The 26,038-nt window shown below is 39.9% G+C and overlaps 1 protein-coding gene across 14 annotated transcripts in view; it reads left to right on the forward strand.

The window, feature by feature from the left end:
- Positions 1-3,845: 3,845 nt before the first annotated feature.
- The window catches only part of COL25A1 (collagen type XXV alpha 1 chain), a 460,001-nt gene continuing 437,808 nt past the window's right edge, over positions 3,846-26,038 (forward strand). For 13 of the 14 annotated variants that reach the window (XM_004748091.3, XM_045085556.1, XM_004748090.3 and 10 more), the window contains exons 1-2: positions 4,271-5,333; positions 6,450-6,519. In XM_004748091.3, the coding sequence (XP_004748148.1) occupies positions 5,037-5,333; positions 6,450-6,519 (367 nt within the window). In that variant the 5' untranslated portion in view covers positions 4,271-5,036. Of the gene's footprint in view, positions 4,221-4,270; positions 5,334-6,449; positions 6,520-26,038 lie in introns of those variants that run through there. The other variant, XM_013054002.2, reaches the window with a different exon arrangement.

The following is a 26,038-nucleotide window of genomic DNA, read 5'->3' on the forward strand; positions in this document are numbered from 1 at the left end:
TGAGATCAAGTCCTGGATGGGGCTCCTCACTTGGGGTAGGGAATCTGCTTGAGATTCTCTGCTACTCTTTGCCTGCTGGTAGTAGCACCTGCCTGCTCTCTCTCAAAAAATGAATAGATCTTTAAAAAAAATATACATAAGACATTGAAATTTTGAGTATGTGTTAATTCACCTCCATCCTATATAACCTCTATTGATGAGCCTTTTAGAGGGAAATAGGAGTGGATGATTCCTTTTCTAAAAACAACAACAACAACAAAAACCACTTAAAAAGCCCTTTTATCTTCTTCATTTTTGTTTTCTCCTGGTCACCTCCTTTCTCACTTCAACTTCCTGCCATGTTTCTCTGTCAGAAGTCTGTTCATCTCTTATTTTGGGGGGGCCTGGAAATTGGTAACAGTAGTGCTATCAGTAATGTTGAGTCCTGGGTCATGATCGTGGCTAGGCTAACAATAGGGAGGAGGGATGAGAGTAGCTTTACAACTTGACTGGTTTATTATTTTTGAGTTGCACCAATGGGAGGCATCAAAGAAATAGAACATATTGTATTTTGTTTAAAATGCTTCAGTAGAGGGCATCCTAATTTTACATGTCATAGGAGAAGGCATATATCTCCAATTCTTTCCCAGTGGGCATGTCAGTAAATAGGAATGCATAAACATTTGAGAGACAGGGACAGTTACTACAGGGTCTGCTTGAGTTACAGGGCATTATAGTGGTTTTAATAGTGCTTATGATGCTGTAGCAGATGAAGACTGATTTCTTGTGATTAAGATTCTACTAGTGTCCTACGGCTGTTGTAACATACTCAGGGTTTTGAAAAACACAAACATATTAATTATAGTTCTAGTGGTCAGAAGTTCTAAAATCAAAGGGTTAGGAAGGCTATATTCCGGGACGTTCTAGGGGAAAATCCATTCCTTGACTTTTTCAGCTTCTAGGGACTGCCATATTCTTTTGCTTCCATCTTTGAAACTAGTATTCGTATCACTCTGACCTCTGCTTCTATGGTCACATCTCCTCTCTCTGTGAGACTCTCTTCCCTATCAGGACCCTGGTGGTTACACTGGGCCACCCACATGGTAGAAGAAAATCTCCCCATCTCAAGATTCAAGGACTCTGGGATTATGATCATGAGCCAAAGGCAGTCGTTTAACCGACTGAGTCACCCAGGCACCTGTCCCCTCCAATCTCAAGATTCTTAATTTAATCACATCTGCAAATCCAAACATTCCCCATTTACAGGTTTTGGGGGATAGGATGTGGACATCTTTAGGGGTTTCCTATTCTTCCAATCACATACCTATTCTGCAACCAGCTGCTTGCCTTTTCTTACTACTGATACGAGTCTCAGGCAAATCAGAGTCTGCTGGACTGTATCATTTTTAGTGCTATTTTTACTTTTTGCTTCATTTCTCACATAGGAACCAAAACAACAACTGGGCTCTGATGAATCTATAGAACAATATGGGTTTAGATCCCCAGAGCTTTCTTGATCCATGCCTTCTCTGGGCTTGATGCAGAAAATCTACTGGGTTTTGAAATATTAGTGCTAAAGTACATTTCTTTATTGTATTGTGCCCACCAAAGAAATAGAGCGAAATTAATCTTCGGATTAAAGATCCCAAATCCACAAAATTGCAACTCTATCTCTCTTCTAAGATCTGACCATTCTGAGAGGTTGAAAGAGCTGTTAATGGACCTTCTCATGGCCAGTTTCCATAAAGCATCATATAAGAACACTTCATCATCCAAATTAAATGTGTGACCTACTGTCAACATCAGTCAACACAGAAAATAGGCTTTCCACTGAAATTTCAAAAGACCAGTGACTCACCCCAAAGAAAGTGCTTCATTCTCTATCTCCATACTTCCATTAGAGAAGCTGGCATGGAGAGGGTTAGGGGGAAGATGAGCTGTGAGGAAGGTGAGATGACAGGCACCAGGTGGTGATTTGTAAGGTATATTATTTCCATCCTAAGGACAATAGAAAGTATTGAAGGAATTAAAGTAGATGAGGAGAGGAGGGCAAGGCAGAAGTCAAGGGTTATTGGTGGTATTTTGGCTTGGGGACACTGCATCGATGGCAACTCCATTTAGTGAGGTGGGAAACAAAGGAAAAAGTAGGGGTTGGAGGTAAGATTCAGGTTAAATTGAATTGCTTATGAGATATCCAGATAGAATTAGCAAACAGGCAGTTGGCTATAAAGAAGTCAGCTTGAGAAGGGGGTTTGGGCTTACAATATGTATTGATTACTCATCAGTTTATGGATGGTAATTGAGAGCACCACCAGAGATTGTGTACAAAGTTAGAAGATGGCACAAGATAAGGATCTAAGGGGACACCTGGGTGGCTCAGTGGGTTAAGCAGCTGCCTTCGGCTCAGGTCATGATCCCGGGGTCCTGGGATCGAGTCCCACATCGGGCTCCTTGCTCCGCGGGGAGCCTGCTTCTCCCTCTGACTCTGCCTGCCACTCTGTCTGCCTGTGCTCACTCTCGCTCTCTCTCTCTCTGACAAAATAAATAAAATCTTAAAAAAAAAAAAAAAGATAAGGATCTAAGGAGCACCAACATTTAGAAAACAGGCAGAGGAAACACCCACACAGGAGACCAAGAAATGGTTAGAGAGGTAATTGGAAAATCAGAAAGATTAAATTAAAAAAAGATTAAATTAAAAATTAAATTAAATTAAATTAAAAGAGATTAAATTAAAAAAATTTGTACCTAGTCCCTGGGTGCTATTACTTGGAAACATGTTTAATCACAATTAAATGTGACTTGAAAATTGTTTCCTTATCTATAAAATGGGGCCAATAATTCCTTACTGGTATCACAGGGTTATGAGATTCAAATGAGAAAATTATTTGAAACTATTTAGTAAAGTGTTACCCCAGTGGTTCTCAAGCTTAAGTTTGCATCAGAATCATTAGGAGGACTCCTTATAACACAGATCTGTTTTTGAATCATCAATACTCATGATTTCTGATTTAGTAGGTGTAGGGAGGGGTCCCAGAATTTGAATTTTGCATAAGCTCTCAGTCGATGATGTTGTCAGTCTGGGACCACCCTTTCAGACTACTGTGTCATACAACTGTAAGGAATTTTGGCTTTTGCTTTTACAACACAATTCACCGTTTTCCTTCGATGTTGTGTCTGTTTCCTCCCCTACTCCTTTTTCGTTTCTGTATTTCCATCAACAAAAGCTGAAACATCTTTAGCCCGCTTCATACCTAGCAGTATTCTCTACGCCTGTGAAAGACGAGCTACGCGCAGTATTTCCTTGTTCACATTAATGAGCATCGACCTGACATTAGCTTGATTAAGATAGTATTTCCCGTGGGGAGGAGGAGATAAGAAGAAACTTTTTTGGAGTAAAAGATGAGAATTTCTCCCCCCCCACCGCCCCAAATTAATTAGATGTAAAATGCTACTTATTACCTACTTTCGAAAATCCCCTTAGAGAACTTGTAATTTGATCCAGAGGGCGGAGAGTCAGGTAAGAGGAAAAATTGACCTCATTCTTCAGTCCTTTCCTAAATCCTGAGAAATGTGTGTACCTCCACGCTCCCTTTTTCAATCCCACAAAACGGGGAATCAGGAAAAAGCATTAGCACCCTAGTACAGACTAGAACACCGAGCGGGGAGGAGACTCAGCCCCATCAAGACAGGAGGAAACTGGGGGAGGGGAGAGAAAACTTCCCCCAGTCGGAGACTCTACTGCGCGGCCTAGGGAAGAGGAGGGAAGTGGGGACATTTACCTCAGGAGTCAGTCAGACACTTCGCCTCGGGGCATGTGGGGAAGTGAGGGAGGAGAGGGGGAAAGGTTGCACCGGAGCGAAATCGCAACAGCTCCCGCCGCTGCTTTTGAGTGAAGATGTACAGAGCTAGAGCTTTCTGCTTCGCTTCTTCCCTCCCGGAGGCCATGTCTCCATATTTAACAGGGATAAAGAAGGGGCGCTGGGCCGTGTCAGGATAAACCAGAGTTACCGCCTTCCCCACAGTAGACCCCGCTACGGCCCCCGGCCCAGGCGGGAGATGTGGCCTTAGGGGACGCTGAAGTTACTCCGTGGAGGGGGAGGAGCCGCCAGGCTCCCCTCCAATCACGGCGGCCGCTTCCTCTATTTGCATGTATTATGCTAATGAAGACCTCCCGCTCAGCTCCCTCCCGAGCTCTCCGCCCCCTTGGAGGGTCTCCGGCGGAGCCCGCGGGCAGGGCGAAGGTGAATACATTATGCTAATGAGGCGGGCTTCTGCAGGGGCTTGGGAAGGGGGGCGCAGTGCCGCGGGAGCCGGGGGCCGGAGGCCAGGCGCCGGGAGGGGGGTCGGGGGAGGAACGTCGCGCTCGGAGCGCGCGCGCACTCACACACACTCACACACGAGCATCCCGAAGGGTATTTAAGGCTCGCACACGCGAGCTGCGGAGATACTTCGGGCAGCCGCGACTCGAGCCTCGCCACTCGAATTTGCAGTCCTTAGGTTATTTCGTTTTCCTGTCTTCCCCCCCTTAGCCATCCTTTTTGCGCGGCGCTCTCGCGGTCTCCCTCAGCCTTTCTGCCTGAAGCTGAATCTAGGTGGCAAACAGGTCGGCGTGCGGAAAAGCACTGAATAGGTAGAAATAAGGCAAACTAACGGAGACGCAACAGGTCGGGGGCTCGGTGGCGAGGGAGAGCGGCGGCCCCTCGCTGCGCCTCTCGCGCAGTCCCTTGGACCCTGGGCGGCCGTTCTCGAGGACCCCTTCCGAGGTGTCCGTCCTCTGAGGGGCCAGGAGGGCCAGCCGGGAGGGTTTCATTCCGGTTTTTACCTTTTTGCCACCAGTCCTCGGACTGAGGGTGCTCTTCAAGAAAGCGGAGAGGATGGTCCACGTCTGCTGGTGTCGGCGCTGAGGAAAGCGGAGCTCCATCTCCGCGCCCGATCTCCGCCAACTAGTTGTGCAGCCACCCAGACTGAACTTTGGAGAAATCGTCCTTCTTCCCTTTCAAGATTCTTGGAAGTGGTAGAGAGTGGGAGGCGAAGCCGAGGCAGCTGATCCCTCAACGATGCTGGTGAAGAAGCATGCAGGGAAAGGTGGGGGTCGGGAGCCAGGCTCCGAGGACCCGAGCCCCTCCAGGCAGCGTTGTGCCTGGACCGTGCCCCCCTGCACCGCCCTGTCGGCCCTTCTGTCGGTGGTGGCCGTGATGTCTTGTCTGTACCTGGGGGTGAAAACCAACGACCTCCAGGCTAGGATCGCTGCTCTCGAATCCTCAAAAGGGGACCCTTCCATCCATCTGCTTCCCGATGGCCTGGATCAGCTCAAAGCAATGGTGCAAGAGAAAGTGGAGCAACTTCTGGCTCAGGTGTGAAAGGCTGGGGTATTTTGCACGTGGATAATACCTTGCACGCGTGTACAGGACCGGCCTCTACCCTTACTGTATGCATACTTGGTGTGGCTGGGTGTGCATACGCTAGGCGACCATCTATGCTCCCTGTAGCATATATTTGTATATGCACATCCTTTGATATCACCCTCTGTGTCTCTATCATCTTCCTTCACTCTTAATGTTTGCATGCTGAGCAAATAGGAAGGACTGAAAGAGAAGGGAAGGGTGCCCAGAATGGCAGGGTGGCATTTTATCTCTTTTTAGTTTTCTAGAGTGACATAAGAATCTCTTCCAATCTTGTGGAGAATATTCCTTCCAGAGATAACATGGGTTATGTCCTTCATATGTTATAAGAAGGTTAGTGCCATAGGTGTTATTAATACACAAATGGTAATCACTTTTAAAAGTGAAATAGTCCTATATGTAGTTTTTAGGTTATTTCACACATGAAATGTTTTCGTATTCAGTATTTAAAAAGAAAAAAAAATGCAAAAAAAAAAAAGAAAAAAAATGCAGCTTCATTTTTTTTTTTTTTTTTTTTATGAAGGATACAATGGTAGGGATGTTAATGCGTGTAGAGCCATTACAGTTGAGAGTTGAAAGGAATCTAGGTTACATTTATCACAACCAGGGGCAGCATTAGACTAGAGTGAGGGGGTTTTCTGAAACTTGCTCTTCCAACAGAGAGGCTTTTTGGCAGTGGTTGCTGTGCAGTGTGATAAGCAGTTGACCTTCATGTATAAGATAGTGGCTGTTTTAAAGCCCATAGCTTACCTAAAACTACAGGGTGTTAAAGCTGGGTTTTTGCATTGACTATATATGCTTGAGCTGAGGGAGAAAGAGGAGGGTGGTGGTAGTTGAGGAATGGAGGAAGAAATTGTACAAGTCCAGCAGTCTTGATACAGTGTCAGTAGTCATTTCTTTTTTTAGGGCTTGGGTACTGTTACCTTTTGACTAAAGTCCAAGTACATATGTAAATGTTAGTTATGCAGGCTCTCAAATGCTGGTAAATCAAGCATATGGCCAGAGAGTTTCTGAAGAATCCATTTCTCTACCATGCTACTGATGATAATACCTCTTCTTTTCCTACAGAAATCCTATGAACATATGGCTAAAATAAGAATTGCAAGAGAAGCACCTTCAGAGTGCAACTGCCCAGCAGGTAAAATGGAACTTATTTCACAAGGTTTCCTCCCTAGCAGAGCATTTTTAAAACCGAAGTCCGGTATCTGTCAAGTCTACCTGTAATAATAGTAAAGAAAGAATGCAGGCCCAACTGACTTTAATAAAATCAGCATGTCTCAGTCAAAAGAATGGCAAATAAAGCCCCAAATATTATTTGAAGCAGCATACCGAGGCCTGTTATGGGGAAGCAGGGGAGATAATCACCACGGAAAATACAGGCAAGATGGCATGCAAGGACAAAGTTCTTGGACTCACAGATTGAAAAATATTCTTCCTTTTTATTCAGTTTTCATGTCTGTGGTCAGAAGGACTGCAGAACATGTTAGATTCTGAATTCCCTGGTGGCCAATATTGCATTAGTACAGATTTCCATTTGTTCCCTTTGACATACGGTTATGCTAGTAAATTACCTTAACATCCACACCTGCATTTATTCTTTTCTATCAGAAATGTTCTCTCTTCTACCCTACAGCTAATGATGAGGACTAAAAGGAAATTAGTTCTTTATCTTGAGCTTCTCATTTCAAACAATTGTGTTCTTGATGACGTCTCAGAAAAGGCCATTATATCTTTTCAATTTTCTATGTAGCATTAGGGAATTGGACTCATGACAGCATATTAACAGAAAGATGAAGAAGAGAGACATCAATGAATAAAAACCCTGGTGTAATCATTAAATCTACATTCACAGACCTCTGAGGCTTGGTAGTCAGTCAACTGTAGATCTGACAGTTTAGGAGCCAATGAATGTATCCACTGAAAAATATGTAGTGGATTGAACTGATAGAAGCCATGAAAATCTCCTATGAGTCTTGAGATTTTTATTTCAGATAAATGTCATTAATGCGTTTATGAGTATTTTCATTTTTTCCATCATCGCTTATAGAAAAATGAGTCTGTTACATTTTCTTTAGTGTTCAGGAACATGATACCTTAGATACTTATATTCAGAAAGGCTAGATCCTGTATTTTTTTCATATTCTGAGGTTTTTTTTTTTTTTTCTCAGAATAACTTATCTTGACATAGCTAAACCAGGCACCATGTTTAGACGTTTCAAATGTCAACTCCTGGTTGTATAGTATAAAAATTTTATTATTTATGTTCTGCTACCTTGTTGACCATAATGGAGCTGTATTTTTTTTTTTAAGGAAGCCCTTTCAATTGAGAAGACATATATATTAGATAACAAGAAAACAAAGAGTTAATGTTGGACATTGTAGGTTTCATTCTTGGTTGTTTTGAGTTGGGAAAGACCTCAGAAGTTAGAAATTCAAGGAAGGCACTTTTCTAGTGCAGGAATTAACTTCCAACAACCTCATCAGCCTCTAGGGATTATTTAAATTCCCAAGACAGTTGGTACAGTACTTCACTGATCATACCACTTAGAGTCCAGAATTTTCTGTATACAGTATTCTTGTTAGCTATGTGAAAAATTCCTAGTGTTTGATTAATAGGATTCTTAGTGAAATTGGTAAAAAGCAGGAAAGTGACAACCACAGCACTGAGTTGTTTTTTGTGGTTAAATCTGCTTCATGATGTTTGATTAAGTTATTGAGGTCTAATTTGTAATCTGGAGGGAAACCATTACAGTTAGAGTTTACCTTATATTATCTTGGAATATCATTTTGAATGCTTTTCTTCTTAACATATTAGTTTAATAATAAATGGTGATTTTGCCATAATAACATAAATAAATGATAAATAGTGATTTCCTCCACTTTTTTTTGGCCCTCACTAATGGCTGCTTTACTTTCTTGCCACCACTAGAGCTCCACATTACATCAGTTTTCACCAGGTTACTTGCAAGGTAACCGTTTGAAGGTGTGAATTCCAAACTGCAAAATCCAACAGGTTTCCTGCTAAACAAATCACTACCATAGATATACTTTTTTCTGCTTGTGGAATAATCAGGCATCATCAAAATAAAGGCATTATGTTAAAAATAGTACACTGGGGGAAAACTAGTTATTTTGAATTATGGTTAGTGAGGTATTGTCTTAGGGAATGAAAGGCCTGGCCAAGCGGATTAGAAAGGAGATACAGAGTTTCCCACCTGGTTTGGCTTTAACCCTGGTTTGCAGTGACTAAGAGTTGTCACCCAGACATCTGTTTGTAGGGCAGAGTGAGACAAGTCTGTGACCTCAGCTCAGTTCCTGTGGACAGATGCCCACCCCTTGAAGTTGACACTCTTGTTGACAGTCTCCACCACAGAGCCAAGGACTGATAGCAAAGTTCTAGTGCTGTGTTGTTTGTGTTCACTTTAATTGCTCTCGATAGAACTCAGTCCGAGAGGTCTATCCAGGTAGGCTATAAGGAAGTCTTAGAATTTATACTCCCCCCGCCCTTTTTTTTTTTAACATAGGAAGGAACTTTTGTGGGAGAGGGATGGGAAAGACTCTTCTTGGATGGTTTATAATTATAGGGGAAGGACTCATTGACTCTTCCCATTTACTCTTTGCTTCAGAGTTCAGTATTAGTAATCTCCGATTTACAGGTGGAGAAACTGGACTCAGAGAGGGTGACTGACTTAGCATAGTTAAGGCAGGGTCAGGATTCATGCCCACATCTGACAAAATCAAAAGCACAAAGTCTAATGAACCACAGAGAATGAATATAGGTTTTGGAGCTAGCAGGGTTGGAATCCTGGGTCTATCACTAAATAACCATGGGGTTGTGGTCAAACTTGTCATGTTCTAGGTACCTCACCTGCAAAAAAGTGGTTTATACTACCTTCCTCAGAGATTGATAATTTACCTAAAATGTGGCTTCTTTGTGGTTATTCATTAGATGATAGCAGTTATTCTTTTTAGTATATTGTATACTACATAACTCTAACCTGGTCCATGGGGGCACATGATATAGGTGGAAAATCTGAGCCCTGGAAATGTATATAGCTTGCCCAAAACCCAATGGCTAGTTAATGGCAGGTTTTGGATGAGAATACTATGCTTAATTAAGCAAATATATCTGTAGATGTATTCATGCAGATAATCAAATGAGTCAGTATCTCTTAGTGCTACATCAATGGAGACTGGTTCTTTGCACATTTTTGTGTTAATCTACTAAATTATTCTTACCAAATTTGAAGGAAAAACTTTTGGCCTTGTAGGTAAACCATGATGGAAGTAGATAGAATTTGCTCTTAAAAGAGTATGAGGTTATGTCTTTACCATTTTGATACCAAATGTTTTCTAAAAGAAGTGCTTCAACTGTCTGACTCATTTTCACACTTATTTTTTAACAGCTTTATTAAAGTATAATTTATATTTACCCATTTTAAGTGTCTGAATTTAAAAAATTTTTTAATTTTAAAAATAAATTTATGGAGTTGGGCATCCATTGCCATAATCTAATTTTAAATCACCTTCGTTGCTCCCTGAACATTTACATTTACTTTTTTCATGTGCTCAGGGGAAACTCTATTTTTTGAATCTCTGCTTTAAAGAAACCCTGAAATAAAATTTAAAAAACCATATGAAGTGAAGCTCTGCTTAGCATAACATTTGAGTTAGTAGTAGCTGAACCATAGAAATTCAGCTGGCATCTGTGTCTTAGCCTCTGTAAAACTTGACACTCATAGGAGAGAATAAATTGGCTGTTTGCTATGGCTATAGAATCTTGTTTGGGTTTTGTTCTTGGAGTCCTACAAGTATGTATAAACCAGGCATATTTATAGGAGGGTCTCTGTGTTCCAACTGGTAGAGAACACTGGAAGCCAGGCAGCCAACCAAAAGATGTTTAGATCAGACATATTTCTGTACTCTACTCGTTAGTAGTGTTGTTTGCCCAGGATATTAGATATAAGAACCTCTGTATCGTAATGGACAGAGAATGTGGATGGGTAATAAAGAATCCAGTTATAATCCTGGCTTTGTCATTAACATGTTATACAATCTTGGGCAAGTCATTTCCAAGAATGACTTTTATAGACTCATTTCATAGCCCCAAAATAGGAGTGTGGACTAGAATGATTTTCAAGTGCATTTGTTGGTTCTCTAGGTATAAAGAGTCTGCTGTATGCCAAATGGTACACGAGGTACTGGAAATACGCTGATGAACCAGACACACTTGGGGTCTGCCCTCATGGAGCTTACAGTTCAATGAGGATGACAGGCAGACATTTATTTTTAAATGACCTGAATGTACAGTCATGACAAGTGTGACCAAGAAAAAGGACTGTGTTCTTTGGAGCACATGCCCACGATTTCTTTCATGTTGTAACTACTAAGGACTTTTTTGTTCTGTTCTTTTCTGGGGCGAAGGGTAGGTGGGTGGAGAAATTCACAGTAGGAGAAATCACAATATAAGAAAGTCTGGCTTTTGATTACAAATAAAAGCTCTAGCAATGGAAAAAAGCTGCTTTGCATAACCTCCCCTGGCTTTTGGCTTTCTGAGAACTTATGGTCAGATGAAGGTGCACTGAAACCAGACTTACCTACACTGATCTCCAACTGAAGCAAAAAAGGGACTTCAGTTTATCAAGTCTTGTGGTAAATAGGATGGTGATTTATTCTTCTACATTTTTTCCCTGAAAACAGTAAGATTTGGGTTGAATAACAGTCAGAACTTCCTGCCTGGTGGTCCTGAGCAGTGTTCTTGGACCTGGTTCCTCTCCGTTCACTGACAATGAGGAAATGGAGCACAGCAGTCCTCTGTGTGGGGAGTGTGACTAGAGATAATAAAGACACAGTACATAATTTTTGAGGTCCCCATACACTCTGCAAGTCTGTGAAAATGATCGTGTCCAAAAGAAGCATAAATGTAGGCAAGTAAGAGTATCTGATTCATGTATGTGAGTGATGCAACCTCCAGTGGCTGGCTTCATGGCATCTCCCCCAGTTTTTTGTAGAAACAAATACTAATTGTAGCTTTAAGGTTGTGCACCCTTTTCCCATCATAGGAGAAGACCTTTATATTACCTTGCCAGCAGAAATTTACTTTATCATGTAAAATGTGTATTTCCCACTAACATGGTTTTTCACTTATGCGGTACATTTTTCCTAACCAGCTGCACAATGAATGGAAAGAGTGCATCATGTAAAGGGCATAATAATATGTAGATATTCAATTATGCAAGGTAAAGAATAGTCAGAAATGGTTTGCAGAAAGAAAGCAAATTAAAATGCTATACATGCTATTTAAATGAGAATAGCAGGCTCTCCTCTCCTTTGGTGAGGCCAGACAATACGGTGGGACCTCGAAGCAGCTCAGAGCATTCATGCTGAATGGCTTCTGTCCTAATGAGGACAACAGTTTGCGTGTAACACTTTCAGTGGGTCCAGTAATGACAGCTGGCAAAATGCCCTGTCACCCAAAGGACCAGCGACAAATTGCCTCTTGAAGCAATGTTCTTGCTTCTTAGTTTCTCTTCTGTTTTCTCTTGTCTCAAAGTTACTAAAAAGCAAATTCTTGAGATCTTCTTTTCTCTGACTTACCTGGGTAATTCTGTTTTTCCATGAACTGGGAGCTACTTAAGGAAAGGGTATACATTCTAAATAGAGGTCAGTTCTTTCCAGCTCATTTGATGAATGTGTAGGTAGAAGTAGCCTTACTGGGGCATCATAACATTTTACACTTTCGGACTGGTTTCTAACTGCAAAATTAACTGTGTGGTATTTTAAAAAACACTATTTGAATGTCAAAACAAGGAATGAAGGAATGAAGAAGGAGGGCATCCTCTCATAGACAAAATTAGGCAAATGGAGAGCTGGTGGGGAAACATGCCAGATAAATGAGGACTGTTTTACGTGGGGGGGGGCGTTTCCTGCTTCGGGGGTACCTCACTAGACACTCATCAAAAGAACATCAATCTTTGTTATCTTGAGAGGAAACCATCCAAAACCTATTAAGAAAAAGTGGTTTTATTCTGTCCAGCCACTTTATACGCATTATTTGGTGATTTGATGGAAGCTGAGAATGAGAAAACAATGCATGAGTTGGTCTGGGCTTTCGGCTGTAGCCCTGTATGTGACAGCTAAACACAGAAGCATCTCCACACTCCCTGATTTGCCAATATGGGTGAAGTTCCATGCCACGGTTTAATGAATCATAATAGTTAACACATTCCCTTACCCATCAAGGTGTGGTAACAGTGACTATGGCATACCTGCATATTAAAATTCTTAGGTATGTATCATTGTTTCATTTGGGAATGTGTTCAGCACTATCACAGTTAAAAAATATTTTAAATTGACTTTTAAAAAGGAGGACTGCAGGAGAGTGGGAAGCAGAAGTAAGTGGAATTGCTTACAAATGAAAATCGAGCACTTTCCATTGTTACCATACATTCTTTTAAAGGACTGTTCTGTTAGTCATTTAAAGATCGGCTTTCTTTAAGAAATGCCACCAGATGTCAGGCACCTTCCCTCTGTGACCACAAGGAGGAGGAACTGAGCTGAACAGTGGGACTTCTGTCCGTTCCTTCCCGGTTAAATTCCTAGCTGATTTCTTGACTTCTGTTTGCAATGGAAAAGATTAATGGAGGAAGCAGGTAATTTCTTCCATCTATATTTGAACACTAGACTATCCTATGAGTTTAAGATATTTAAAACAATCTAGTGAATTCCACACTTGTATTAGTCAAAAGTTTGGTTCTTTAGTAGATAAATTCACTGATAGGAACTTAAGGCCAGTATTCCAATAGCTAGAATAAAGGAACTAAATATAATTGAATATACCAGTTGAGGATTTGTGCCCATCTTTTGTAATTTCTAAGAATCAAGAATCATTTGGAATCACTATCATGATTTTGACATCATTTCATCTGTTGTGTCCATTTCAACTTCAGTTACCATATGATAGTTGAAATGTGTTCCTTATTTTTCTCATATTGTATTCCTTAGCCTGATTGCTTAGTCTGATTGCCAGGAATGCCAAAAACTGTGTCTGTCCGTTTGGATATTAGTAATTTAGATTTTAGAAACTCTGGGCTCCTTGGTTATATATACAAACGTTTTTATTCTTATATTTGAAATGTGGTCAGCACATATTTACATACAATTTTCACATTTAGGCTAAGTGGCTGAATAAATCGGATGAATTGTGGCCAGCTCTAGTTTGCACATTATGGTAATAATGAGAATCAGAATATATCTCACTGGAAGTAGCCTGGCTGTGGCGAGGGTAGAGTCTGTTTTTTCTTTCTTTAGCAAAAGTTCACATGTAAGAGGAGGAAAAGAAGAGGAGGAAAGGAAAGAATATATCCCATAATCTCTTGGAATCATATTGCTTTACCTTCATTTTTAACAAGCCTGGTCTTTTAGAGTTCTTATTATAATGTAAAGGGAGTCAGAAGAATTCTCCCTTATAGCTCTGTCTCCAGCATTCTGTTTGGCTTCTTGTAACAGTGAATGGGAGAAAAAAATCTCTTAGGAGTTCCTCCTTCAAGTCTGTTACAGGTCCAGAATTGTGTTCTTATTTTTGATCCTTAAGATGCTGGAATAAAATATCTAGCCTGGAAAACTGATACAGTTCTTTCCCAGCATTCCTGTATCTTCAGTCAGTTGTGGCAGCTGTCAAAGGTAAGTTGTTTGTATAACCCTTCTAGGAGTTATGAAACTCCAGTTTGTGTCTTAGGGACTCTAGAATCCAGCCAGCATTATTTAGAGCATTATATAGATCATATCTTACATGATATGATCATAAGGTAAAACTTTTCCACAAAGCACCCCCAAAATGACTTTTTGACCTTAAAGTCACACCAGAATTGCTGGCAAACTCTAGGGGTAAGTGAACTTTGGAAAACTAAAAATCATTTTTTACTGAAAGAATTAAAGCTCAAGGTCTGAGCAGATGAAGCTATAATGGAAACACGCTTCTTAAATAACTGCCTTTCTGGGGAGAGTTATCAGTCTGGTTGGGGATTCAGATGAGTGAAGTGGGTCAAAGATCAGGCAACTCTTGTGGGCAGATCCTGACCTTAACTGCTAAGTGGTCTCATGGTATATTGTATTCTACTTCCTGAGGGAGTGGGTTGGGAGTCCGTATCTACCAATGTCATTTTTGATCTCCATGGTCAGGGTTCTGGTTTGTATCTGTGTACCTCTAGGGCTTATTGTAGAGTTCGCTACAGAAGTTACTCTATAAAAGTTGATATAATGGAGATCTTTTATTGTGGTTTATCTCTTTGCATATACTAATATTCTTATCCCCATGGCTTTTTAACATTTTCTCTGAGGGTTTTGTGAGCCATAATGTATTAAAGCTAATACAAATCTCAGAGATCAAATAAAGTAGTTCAGGGGTTTTCCAACATTTCTTAAAGAGGCTGAACTGTTTAATCTTATGAGGAAACTCAGTAAATAAAATCAGATTCAATGTTCGCTATACTGATTGACCTCAGAGGTGTGAGGGGACAGAGGCCAACACCCTACATGTTCTTTCTTTCTGCCTCCCAGCCCCCTCCCCCATGGTAGCCCCTGAGCTATATCCAAAAAACCTTAGGACTCCATAGGATACTGATAGAAAATCACTGGGAGTCCAATCCCCGGTGTGATCTCTCAGCTCCCATGTCTAAGGAGACCACACACTTGTTAACATAGAACTAGTCTCAAAAATTCTGTACCTGGAAACATTACTGGGAATGATAGAGGCAAAGTTATATATTAAAAGTGGATAGAATCTCCCCTGCCCCTGCCTGCCTCTCTGCCTACTTGTCAAATAAATAAATTAAAGAAAAATGAATAGAATCTAGAAATGACTATTAATGTCATATTGTCTCTTTCCTGGATTGTAGGGGTTCAGCAAGGGGGTGTAATAATGGTAGGAGTACTGGAAAGCTGGGGAGGGGCACTGTGTGACTAGAAAAATCAGTATCCCACCTCATTATTTCTCTTAAATTCACTCATTTTTCTAAGCCTTCAAGTCACAATATTATTCTTGTTTATTTATAAGTTTTCTGTGCTTTTTCAAATTTCTTTCTTTGTGTTTTTATTCTTTAATTCTAGATATTAATATCCGGCCTTATCACCAAGCTATGGCAATCTATTGCCTTTTACAATACATATAAAGCAGTTGCTTTTTTAATTGATGGTTAATACTTAGTTTATACAGTGGTATATGAAAAATAACTATCCCTCAAGTTGTATATTGTGAGAGAGTTGTTATGAAAGATGCTTCTAAGATCGTTGAGATTTTTTTAGTTGATTTGATTTGTGTGTTAAACTGATAATGTTTATGTGTTAAGATTGAAATTTGCAGTACAATGAGAATATATGAATTGGGCATTTTTGTTTAAATAATAAAAGAAAAAAGTTTAGGAATGAACAACAATATTTTATCCAACAGTGAATTATATATACAGTATATTTCACAGAGAAAGTGTAAATCTGGCTACAATCATACTGTAACAAGTCTGCAAAAGGTAATTTGAAAGGCAATGTTCTACCTTCCATTGAAATGAATGTCCACTGTCATCAGTAATGCTGTTTACCATTTGAGTAGCTACTTGTGGACAGTAGTTTGGCCAAGTGTAACACCTTCCTCAGTTGTCTTATTGGACAGATAATAGAATGGCGCAGCCACCGCACAAGTGATTGAGCTTTGGTGAGTGATTTATTTTCTCTTTAATACGTAATCTCTACCTATGGACTGGGAAGTCTTGGAGGAGAAAAATTACTTTTCTTTTTTAAACTTAACTCTAGTTACTTTGGCTTCTAAGAGAGGACCATTTCAGTAAAGCAGCAAAGATAGGAAGGCTGACTAGGTACTAAAGGTTGGAGAGATCATATATACCAACCAAAGCTATCATAAGCTGGAAAAAAGAGGTTTTTTGTTTTTAAAGATTTTATTTATTTGTCAGAGAGAGAGAGAGAGAGAGGGAGAGAGAGCGAGCACAGGCACAAGGCAGACAGAAACAGAGGGAGAAGCAGGCTCCCCGGTGAGCAAGGAGCCCGATGCGGGACTTGATCTCAGGACGCTGGGATCATGACCTGCTTAACCAACTGAGCCACCCAGGCATCCCTGGAAAAAAGAGGTTTAACTGAACAAACTCCATGGTCTACATTTACTTCCCAAGTCCTACAGTTATGCTGACAACTTCCCAGAAGTTTAAAAAGCGAGACTAACAGTGGTAGCTTAGTACTACTATATATGTTATGCATCTGGAAATGTTTAATAAAGGAAAAACACTAGCACTGAGAAAGTACATCCATAAAGAAACGAGGGCTTTTATGTTCTTGTATATAGTTTCCTTCTGTGCAAAGTTATTTAACGCTCTAAATTTCAGCTTCTTCTGAGGATAGTTTCCTGATATTGGCTTGGTTCTACAGTCAAGTTCTATATGGGGAATGCTATGAGTTGGTAAAATTTATGTTACCATTTTTACAGCATTAAAAAAGTAATTAATTTATTTTTATCCCAAAACCATCCTTGAATTGGGAGGTCTGAGGTATCCTTCCTGTTTTCTATGTGTAAGCCCATAACACATTAGACTCAGAATGTGTTTTATTCTTTTAAGCCTTTCACGTGTTTGAGCAGAAAACCTTTGCTTCTAGTAACAGTCCTCAAGAAGGAAACCCAGGTAAAGGGATTTTCTAATCAGTCACACTTACCCTTGTATTATGCATCATTCATCATTTTTTTCATCATTTTCAATTTGTTACAAATTTCCACTTTTAACTGTGCCAGTGGTGTTTTGAACATTCACATAGCTTTCACAATTACAGGATGTTTTGAGAAGAATAATGTTCATTGAATTCCTGAAAACCAAGAGCAAACTTAGCAAACACACCATGACGCTTTGTCAGGGTCTCAATGAACAGGCATTTCCCTGATGTGATCTGTGGTTGGCAAACAGAATAGACAGAATTGCCTTTGGGAGGTAACTATGTATCTATGAAACTACAAACACAGAGGATCTTCCATATTCCTAACTGAGTCGAGGAGTCCGTCTGCTCTCCTTTCTATGTTCCCTTTCTCCCTTGCCTTCTCTAACATGAACAAAAGCTCTATTTTGTCCCCATTCCATTGGTGACACTGATTAGTTTATGGACTACCTCCAATTTGTTCCATTAGGGACATTATCACCCTTGGGTCTCAAAACCTCTATGCCTTTCCTGGGCAAGAGCTATTATGATGAAATCCAGCAGCATAACTGAGGAAATAATGAATGGGTAAAGGTCAATACTTCTCCCGAATTTTCAAAAGGAACTAATTGTTTGCTCAAAAATTACTGCTAAAGGTAATTTCCAATAAGGTAAAATCACGACTTTCATAGAGATATAAAATAAACATGTGTTAAAGATTTTACTTAAATCATTAAAGAAGTAACTGATAAGTTACTTTTAACTTTTAACTGATAAGTACCTTTTAATTAGTTCAAAGGAGAATTTAAAAACCAGTCACATTTATAGTTCTAGAATATTGAAATTGATGTGCAAATGGAAGCAAAACCAGACTTTTTCCAAAGTGAGGGAAGGATGTCAGTGGAATTTAGTCATAAAGAATTTGCATATCTATGACAAGAGTTATTTTGCTTTGCTATTAGGTTATCTACAACTTATGATTTTATTTTATTTTTTCAAGATTTTATTTATTTATTTGAGAGAGAGAGAGAGAGAGAGAGACCGTGAGAGAGAGAACACAAGCAGGGGGAGTAAGAGTGGGAGAGGTAGGGAGCCCAATGTGGGGTTTGGTCCCAGGACCCTGGGATCATGACCTGAGCTGAAGGCAGAAACTTAACAACTCAGCCACCCAGGCACTCCTACAGCTTACAATTTTAAATAGCTCCCAAAGAATCAGAATTAGATAAGTGGGAAGGGCATGTTCTAGACAAGGCACAATTTTCCACTGACACACATATTTCCCTCTACTAATGCAACTTTACAGGAAAAAAATTCTTTAAGTAAGCAAAGAAAAAAAAATTTTTTTTTTTTACACTCTTCAGTGTAGTAATGGTTGTTTATTAACCTGTCTCTCTCCCTGTTGTTATCTTATGGGTTATATGGTACTTAATTTTCTTAGTGTTGCTAAAATTCATTATTCAAAGGACAGTTCCTTTCACTGTAGCTTTACATACTGTATGCAGTAGCCCCATGAGAATTGTGCTGATTCCTAGGCCTGAAGGACTGGTATGAGTTGCAGAAGTGGACTTTAAATACCTAACACTGAATATTTGTTTACGGTAATAGACCACTTTGGAAGACTCACCTTCTTGTATTTCAGTATCAGGGAGTAGTTTCATTAATGTTAAAGAATGAGTTGCCGACCTTACCTTTGTGCTTTGGGATACTGTATCCAGGCAATTATATTATTTATATAGGCTTATCCGCTGTGAGCATGTGGTTACTGTGGGGATTTTGTGCTGTTATTTCAGCCTTTTGCCTCCCTCTTCAAATACGGACTAGTTTGGCTTTTCCTTGGGCACTCCTCTCATATTCATGTGCTGTTGCTTCAAACGACTGGTCTTTAGTCCATACTCTAAGCTATATTTGCTTTGCCAGTTCCTTGTCCTGCTGGCCTCTGCCTTGTTTGATCTCCCACTGCTTCTGCGTATTCCAGCTCACACGTTTACTTTATCTGCCAGCACCCAAAACAGCTCAGCCTCAGCGGCCGGGCATGGATGCTTTTCTCTGCTCCCACCTGTTTCAGTAGCTAAACACTTTTTGGCTCAGCTCACTGAGATTTTGTCAGAAGAATAGCTGACGCTAGATTAATGGCCCTTCCTACACATTCTAGAAAGAGTCTTTTTGAATGGCAGCCAGAGATGGGTGGGGATACATTGAGATCACATGGTTATTGGTCGTTTTTTGTAGAGTGAGACTTATCTTTGTGCAGAAGCAGCTTTTTATCTGAAGGTCTCATATTACTAGGTAGGGGAGAGAGTTAATTATAAATCTTAAATATTTTAGATATTAGTCTCTGAAAAGTACATATTGTGGGTGGTAACTGATTTACGGTATTACCTAACTCCGGTCAACTCTGACAAAGGTGAAAGGATCATGGTTATATTAGTTTTTATTTTTTTTTAAAACAGAATTTCTTTTTTTTTTTTTTTTAAAGATTTTATTTATTTATTTGACAGAGAGAGATCACAAGTAGGCAGAGAGGCAGGCAGAGAGAGAGAGAGAGGAGGAAGCAGGCTCCCTGCTGAGCAGAGAGCCTGATGCGGGACTCGATCCTGGGACCCCGAGGTCATGACCCGAGCCGAAGGCAGCGGCCTAACCCACTGAGCCACCCAGGTGCCCCTATATTAGTCTTTTGAAAGTCTTTTTGTTCACTTAAATGATAAAGTACTTATGATTAAGTATTAAATGATAAAGTCATTTACTATGGGCTATACCCTGTGCGGTGTACCTTATTATTTAAAGAAATTGTAGGCTGCAAAGCTCTGGTGGAGGAATTATGGTATCAGAGATGCAGACTGAAGATTGAAAGAGAAGGAAGAGCTATTTAAGTAGATCTTGTAGCCAACTGTATCTCATTTTAATGGATTTAAAATTACAATGATAATTGTTATTTGGGCTCATAATTCCAGTTCATTTACTTTCACAATTTCAAAAATAGCAACATGTTATTAGAGAAGATGGTATTTGAATTTATTTTACTTTCTTCTAAGAAAATTGAGAATGTTCTTTAATGAATATTAAACTTTGCAGAAATGCTGATGGCATTTCAGTTAGGTGGTTTTTATGAAGAAAAATGATCTCTGTCAGTTGTTAGGTCAAGGGCAACATTTTTAACCCCTTCCCAGGCTACCTTTCATGGCAGTTATTTTTAAGAAGACTTATAGGCTCTCTTGAACATCAGTTCAGATTCTATGATCATGTTTTCTAGTGAAGATAGAATCTCTGGGTCTTGGCTAGACTCCCTTGGGTTATAAAAAATAGAGATGCATTCAGGTGGCCTTAAGCAATAGTGGTACAGGGATTGTTAGCTTTGTCACTATTGACATTTTGGGCTGGATAATATTTTTATTTTAAGATTTTATTTACTTATTAGGGAGCGCCAGATGTTTAGAGAGCATGCGTGTGCATGAGCAGGGGGGAGGGGCAGGAGAGAGGGAGAAGAAGCAGATGCTCCCCTGATCAGGGAGCAGAACCTGGGGTTCAATCCCAGGACTCTGAGATCATAACCTGAGCCAAAGGCAGATGCTTAACAGACAGCTCCCCTGGCTCCCCTGTTCTTGTGGGAGGCTGTTCTGTGCATTGTAGGAGGTTTACCAGCATCCTTGGCCTTTTACACGTTAGACGCCACTTGCACTGTTTCTACAACCAGAGACCTCTCCAACATTACCAAATGTCCTCTAGGGGTCACCCCCAGTTGAGAACCTTTCTTTTAAAGATATTCCCCGAATAGGAAGGCAAGAATAGCAATAGCTATGGGCTCCCCTAGAAGAACAGGAAATGGAGGGTGATCAGATCTTTCAGGATATATTGCTTTCCCTCAGCAGGAGGCATTCAATGCAGTGCTCTCCAGGCTTCAGAATTTATCTCTGCTTTTGCTACCTTCGTCAAGCCTGCTTTCCTCTGTTGTCTTTCTGCTGCTGCTTATTTGTTGCCCTCTGGTCAAGGTATTGTTTAAGGTTGACCCCTTTCTTTGTGTTTGATTACACCGTAGTTGTTATTATCAAAGTAAAGCATAGGCCAAGAAATGCAAACATTTGGCAAACAATGGCACACTGTACCTCATTCTTTGCAGAGGAGTCTAGTGTTTTTTGTTGCTGATGTTTCCTACGCAGGTTGATTTACATCATTGTTTTTAAAGTCTGTAGAGTAACTCTATTGTACTAATGGACCACAATTTATTATTCAATGAGAAAGCAGATCACTTTTTCATGTTCAGATGCTGCTTCTTATTTCCTCTTCTCCAGTGCAGATTTCTTCCTGCACAGCCTCAAATTGTATTTGTGGGAGTGTAATAGATACTTGTTGACTAAATGTATTTTTGTTGTGGTGTGCTGATGACAAATCTTTAACAACTGCTCTCAGAGAAAGTCCTGATTTGTAGCAATTGTAGATTTTCGGGGTGTAAATATCCTACCAAGGTTGCTTTCAAGTTAACGAAGTGACCTTAGGAAGTGAGAAGTTTGAGTGTTTATTAACTTTGCTTTAATACAATTTATTTTACTGTAAGTTCATGTAATTAAAATTATACTAATGACTGTGTTTAACAGTGGGCTTGCAAAATCCTGACAACTGAACAATTAGCTCTCCTGACTCAACTTCTAGCACCCACTGGCTTTGATTGTCTTGTTTCCATATAGAGTGTATTGTTTTTATTTTTATTTTATTTTTTAAAAAAAATTTATTTTCAGCATAACAGTATTCATTATTTTTGTACCACACCCAGTGCTCCATGCAATCCGTGCCCTCTATAATACCCACCACCTGGTACCCCGACCTCCCACCCCTCGCCCCTTCAAAACCCTCAGATTGTTTTTCAGAGTCCATAGTCTCTCATGGTTCACTTCCCCGTCCAATTTTCCCCAACTCCCTTCTCCTCTCTATCTCCCCATGTCCTCCATGCTATTTGTTATGCTCCACAAATAAGTGAAACCATATGATAATTGACTCTCTCTGCTTGACTTATTTCACTCAGCATAATCTCTTCCAGTCCTGTCCATGTTGCTACAAAAGTTGGGTATTCGTCCTTTCTGATGGAGACATAATACTCTATAGTGTATATGCACCACATCTTCCTTATCCATTCGTCTGTTGAAGGGCATCTTGGTTCTTTCCACAGTTTGGCGACCATGGCCATTGCTGCTATAAACATTGGGGTTCAGATGGCCCTTCTTTTCACTACATCTGTATCTTTGGGGTCAATACCCAGTAGAGCAATGGCAGGGTCATAGGGAAGTTCTATTTTTAATTTCTTGAGGAATCTCCACACTGTTCTCCAAAGAGTGCACCAACTTGCATTCCCACTAACAGTGAAGAGGGTTCCCCTTTCTCCACATCTCCTCCAACACATGTTGTTTTCTGTCTTGCTAATTTTGGCCATTCTAACTGGTGTAAGGTGATATCTCAATGTGGTTTTAATTTGAATCTCCCTGATGGCTACTGATGATGAACATTTTTCATGTGTCTGATAGCCATTTGTATGTCTTCATTGGAGAAGTGTTTGTTCATATCTTCTGCCCATTTTTTGATATGATTATCTGTTTTGTGTGTGTTGAGTTTGAGGAGTTCTTTATAGATCCTGGATATCAACCTTTTGTCTTTACTGTCATTTGCAAATATCTTCTCCCATTCCGTGGGTTGCCTTTTTGTTTTCTTGACTGTTTCCTTTGCTGTGCAGAAGCTTTTGATTTTGATGAAGTCCCAAAAGTTTATTTTGGCTTTTGTTTCCTTTGCCTTTGGAGACATATCTTGAAAGAAGTTGCTGTGGCTGATATAGAAGAGATTACTGCCTATGTTCTCCTCTAGGATTCTGATGGATTCCTGTCTCACATTGAGGTCTTTTATCAAATTTGAGTTTATCTTTGTGTACGGTGTAAGAGAATGGTCAAGTTTCATTCTTATACATATAGCTGCTCAGTTTTCCCAGCACCATTTATTGAAGAGACTGTCTTTTTTCCACTGTATATTTTTTCCTGTTTTGTCGAAGATTATTTGCCCATAGAATTGAGGGTCCCTATCTAGGCTCTCTACTCTGTTCTACTGGTCTATGTGTCTGTTTTTATGCTAGTACCATGCTGTCTTGGTGATCAGAGCTTTGTAGTAAAGCTTGAAATCAGGTAACGTGATGCTCCCTATTTTATTTTTGTTTTTCAACATTTCCTTAGCTATTCGGGGTCTCTTCTGATTCCATACAAATTTTTGGATTATTTGCTCCAGCTCTTTGAAGAATACCAGTGGAATTTTGATTGGAATGGCATTAAAAGTATAGTTTGCTCTAGGCAGTATAGACATTTGAACAATGTTTATTCTTCCGATCCAAGAGCATGGAATGGTCTTCCATCTTTTTGTGTCTTCTTCAATTTCTTTCATGAGTGTTCTGTAGTTCCTCGAGTATAGATCCTTTACCTCTTTGTTTAGATTTATTTCCAGGTATCTTATGGTTCTTGGTGCTATAGTAAATGGAATCGATTCTTTAATTTCCTTTTCTGTTTTTTTATTATTAGTGTATAAGAAAGCCACTGATTTCTGTACATTGACTTTGTATCCTGCCGCATTGCTGAATTGTTGTATGAGTTCTATTAGTTTGGGGATAGAGTCTTTTTGGTTTTCCATATAAAGAATCATGTCATCTGCAAAGAGAGAGAGTTTGACTTCTTCATTACCAATTTGGATACCTTTTATTTCTCTTTGTTGTCTGATTACTGTTGCTAGGACTTCTAATACTATGTTGAACAAGAGTGGTAAGAGTAGGCATCCTTGTCGTGTTCCTGATCTCAACAGGAAGGCTGCAAGGTTTTTCCCATTGAGGATGATATTTGCTGTGGGTCTTTCATAGATAGATTTTATGAAGTTCAGGAATGTGTGTTTTTATTTTTAAATTAAATTAAATTATTTTTTTTCAGTGTTTCAAAATTCGTTGTTTATGCACCACCCCCAGTGCTCCATGCAATACATGCCCTCCTTAATACCCACTACCAGGCTCACCCAACCGCTCACCCTCCTCCCCTCCAAAATCCTCAGTTTGTTTCTCAGAGTCCGCAGTCTCTCACTGTGTTGTTTTTAGTGACATCTCCAAATGGTAGTGGTGTCTCTGATAGTATTCAGTGTTGGGAGGGTCTTTAAAGGCTAGCTAGACCTACATTGGTTCGATACTTGAGTTCTCTCAGTGATAGTCTGGCTAAATGTTTTTTAAGTATATGAGCATCTTTTGAATAAACCACTCAGTCTTCAGACAGGCTTGTTGAAAAGCGTCATCTTTTTGTTAGGTTGAAATTTATCTCCTCACGTGCGTCCACCATTTGCTTTTGTACGCCATCACCATCCTCACCTTATATCCTAAAAAATAAATGATTACCTCTGTCTCACGACAACTCTTCAAATGCTTAAAGTTATTTACTGTATTTCCTACTGATGCTTTTATATTTTGGAATCATTCAGGTGTTCCATTTTGTCTACTTCATTCTTAAAGTGTTCAATAATGGTTTGAATAAGAGCTCCGATAATCTTTTGACTGGTAAATACCAGAGACGGGGAGGAATGAAAATTTCCTGAGTTCTAGATACTATAATGCTAACTCATGCATCCTAAAAGTTGCAGAAATTTTCTTGCTCGTCCCATTATCGTATTTACTAACACTTGAGTTTAATATTGAGAAAACCTGAGTTATTTTTTATGTATGCTGGTGTTAAGGCCTGTCTTCCTTTTATTGTACATGTTGGGTTTCTCCCAAAATGGGTACCCCAATAATGGGTCCATGATTAAAGGAGCGAGACTGATACAAAGTGAAAGTCAAACAAAGCTTTATTTTGTACCAAGCATCAAGACTCAGACCGCCGTCAAACAGACTGGTTGGGGCCACCACTTACAGAGAGGACATCCCTTCCCTGCTTTCCAGACTAACTTTTATAGAGCAAAGGCCATGTGGTTGGGCCTGACCGTACACAGGTGGCCAATGAAATTGTAACACACAGAGAAAGCTGCACAGTCATGCTAGGTGACCAGTTGAATTACAATTTACCGTAGTAGACATTTGAACCAGTCTAGCACCTAGTTCAGAATTGGTGCCCAAAAAGTGTCCAAAGGGCGGGGCCCATACTCCTTGGTAGCTAGGATACAGTATGCACCCCCACTGATCGGATGTCTCCACCTGGCCTGACCCACCCTTGTATATGGGCTTTGTTACCTGGAGCTGGTTTCTGGGACTTGTTTTTAAGTAAGTTCCCCTGGGGGTGGGGGTGGGCAGAGTCAGTTTAAGTTTTACAACAAAATGGCAGTTCAACCGGGGTGGGGCCGCTCTGGCTGAATAGGCCCTTACAGTACCGGTCTTTTTTTTGCTTGTTTTTAGAAGAGGAAGGCAAGTCAAGACTTTAAACAAAAAAAATAAACATATTTTCACTAAATTTTCCTACTAAACTCCAGCTCCAGCCTTATCAGGATTTGTTGGGATAATGATTTTTAAAAATAAGTTTCCAACTCCTCTTAGCTTAATATGATTTAGGAATTTGATGAGCTGACTAGCAGCATTTCTTCTTGTTTCTGTGCTGAAATGTCTGAACATGAGGAAGTTCATAAAGAGTCCAGTCACTTTCTAGTAGTCTTTCACTTTTGGTGAAATCTATTTCTGAGTACTTTTGGAATTGTCTCTCTACCAGTGATTAATCCACTCAGGGGTCTTTGGTGTATTGTAGTTTGTCCAGCTGTGCTCCTGAGAACACCATTTCTTTCTCATGTTAAGACATTTTCTGAGGAAGAAAGTTTTCAAGACAAACTAGAAACATACTGGGTTAAACAAATAAAAGCAGTTTTAGTCACTGTAGGATTTTTATATTGTGAATCTCCAAAATGGGGAATATAATGTGTCATGTTTTCTAAACTTGGTTGGTCATAGAACACTTTTTTCCTTTTAGAAAAAATAATATGGCTCAGAGCAAATT

This window comes from Mustela putorius, unplaced genomic scaffold (assembly GCF_011764305.1).
Source record: "Mustela putorius furo isolate JIRA1106 unplaced genomic scaffold, ASM1176430v1.1 tig00000868_pilon_pilon_pilon, whole genome shotgun sequence".
Taxonomy (NCBI): domain Eukaryota; kingdom Metazoa; phylum Chordata; class Mammalia; order Carnivora; family Mustelidae; genus Mustela; species Mustela putorius.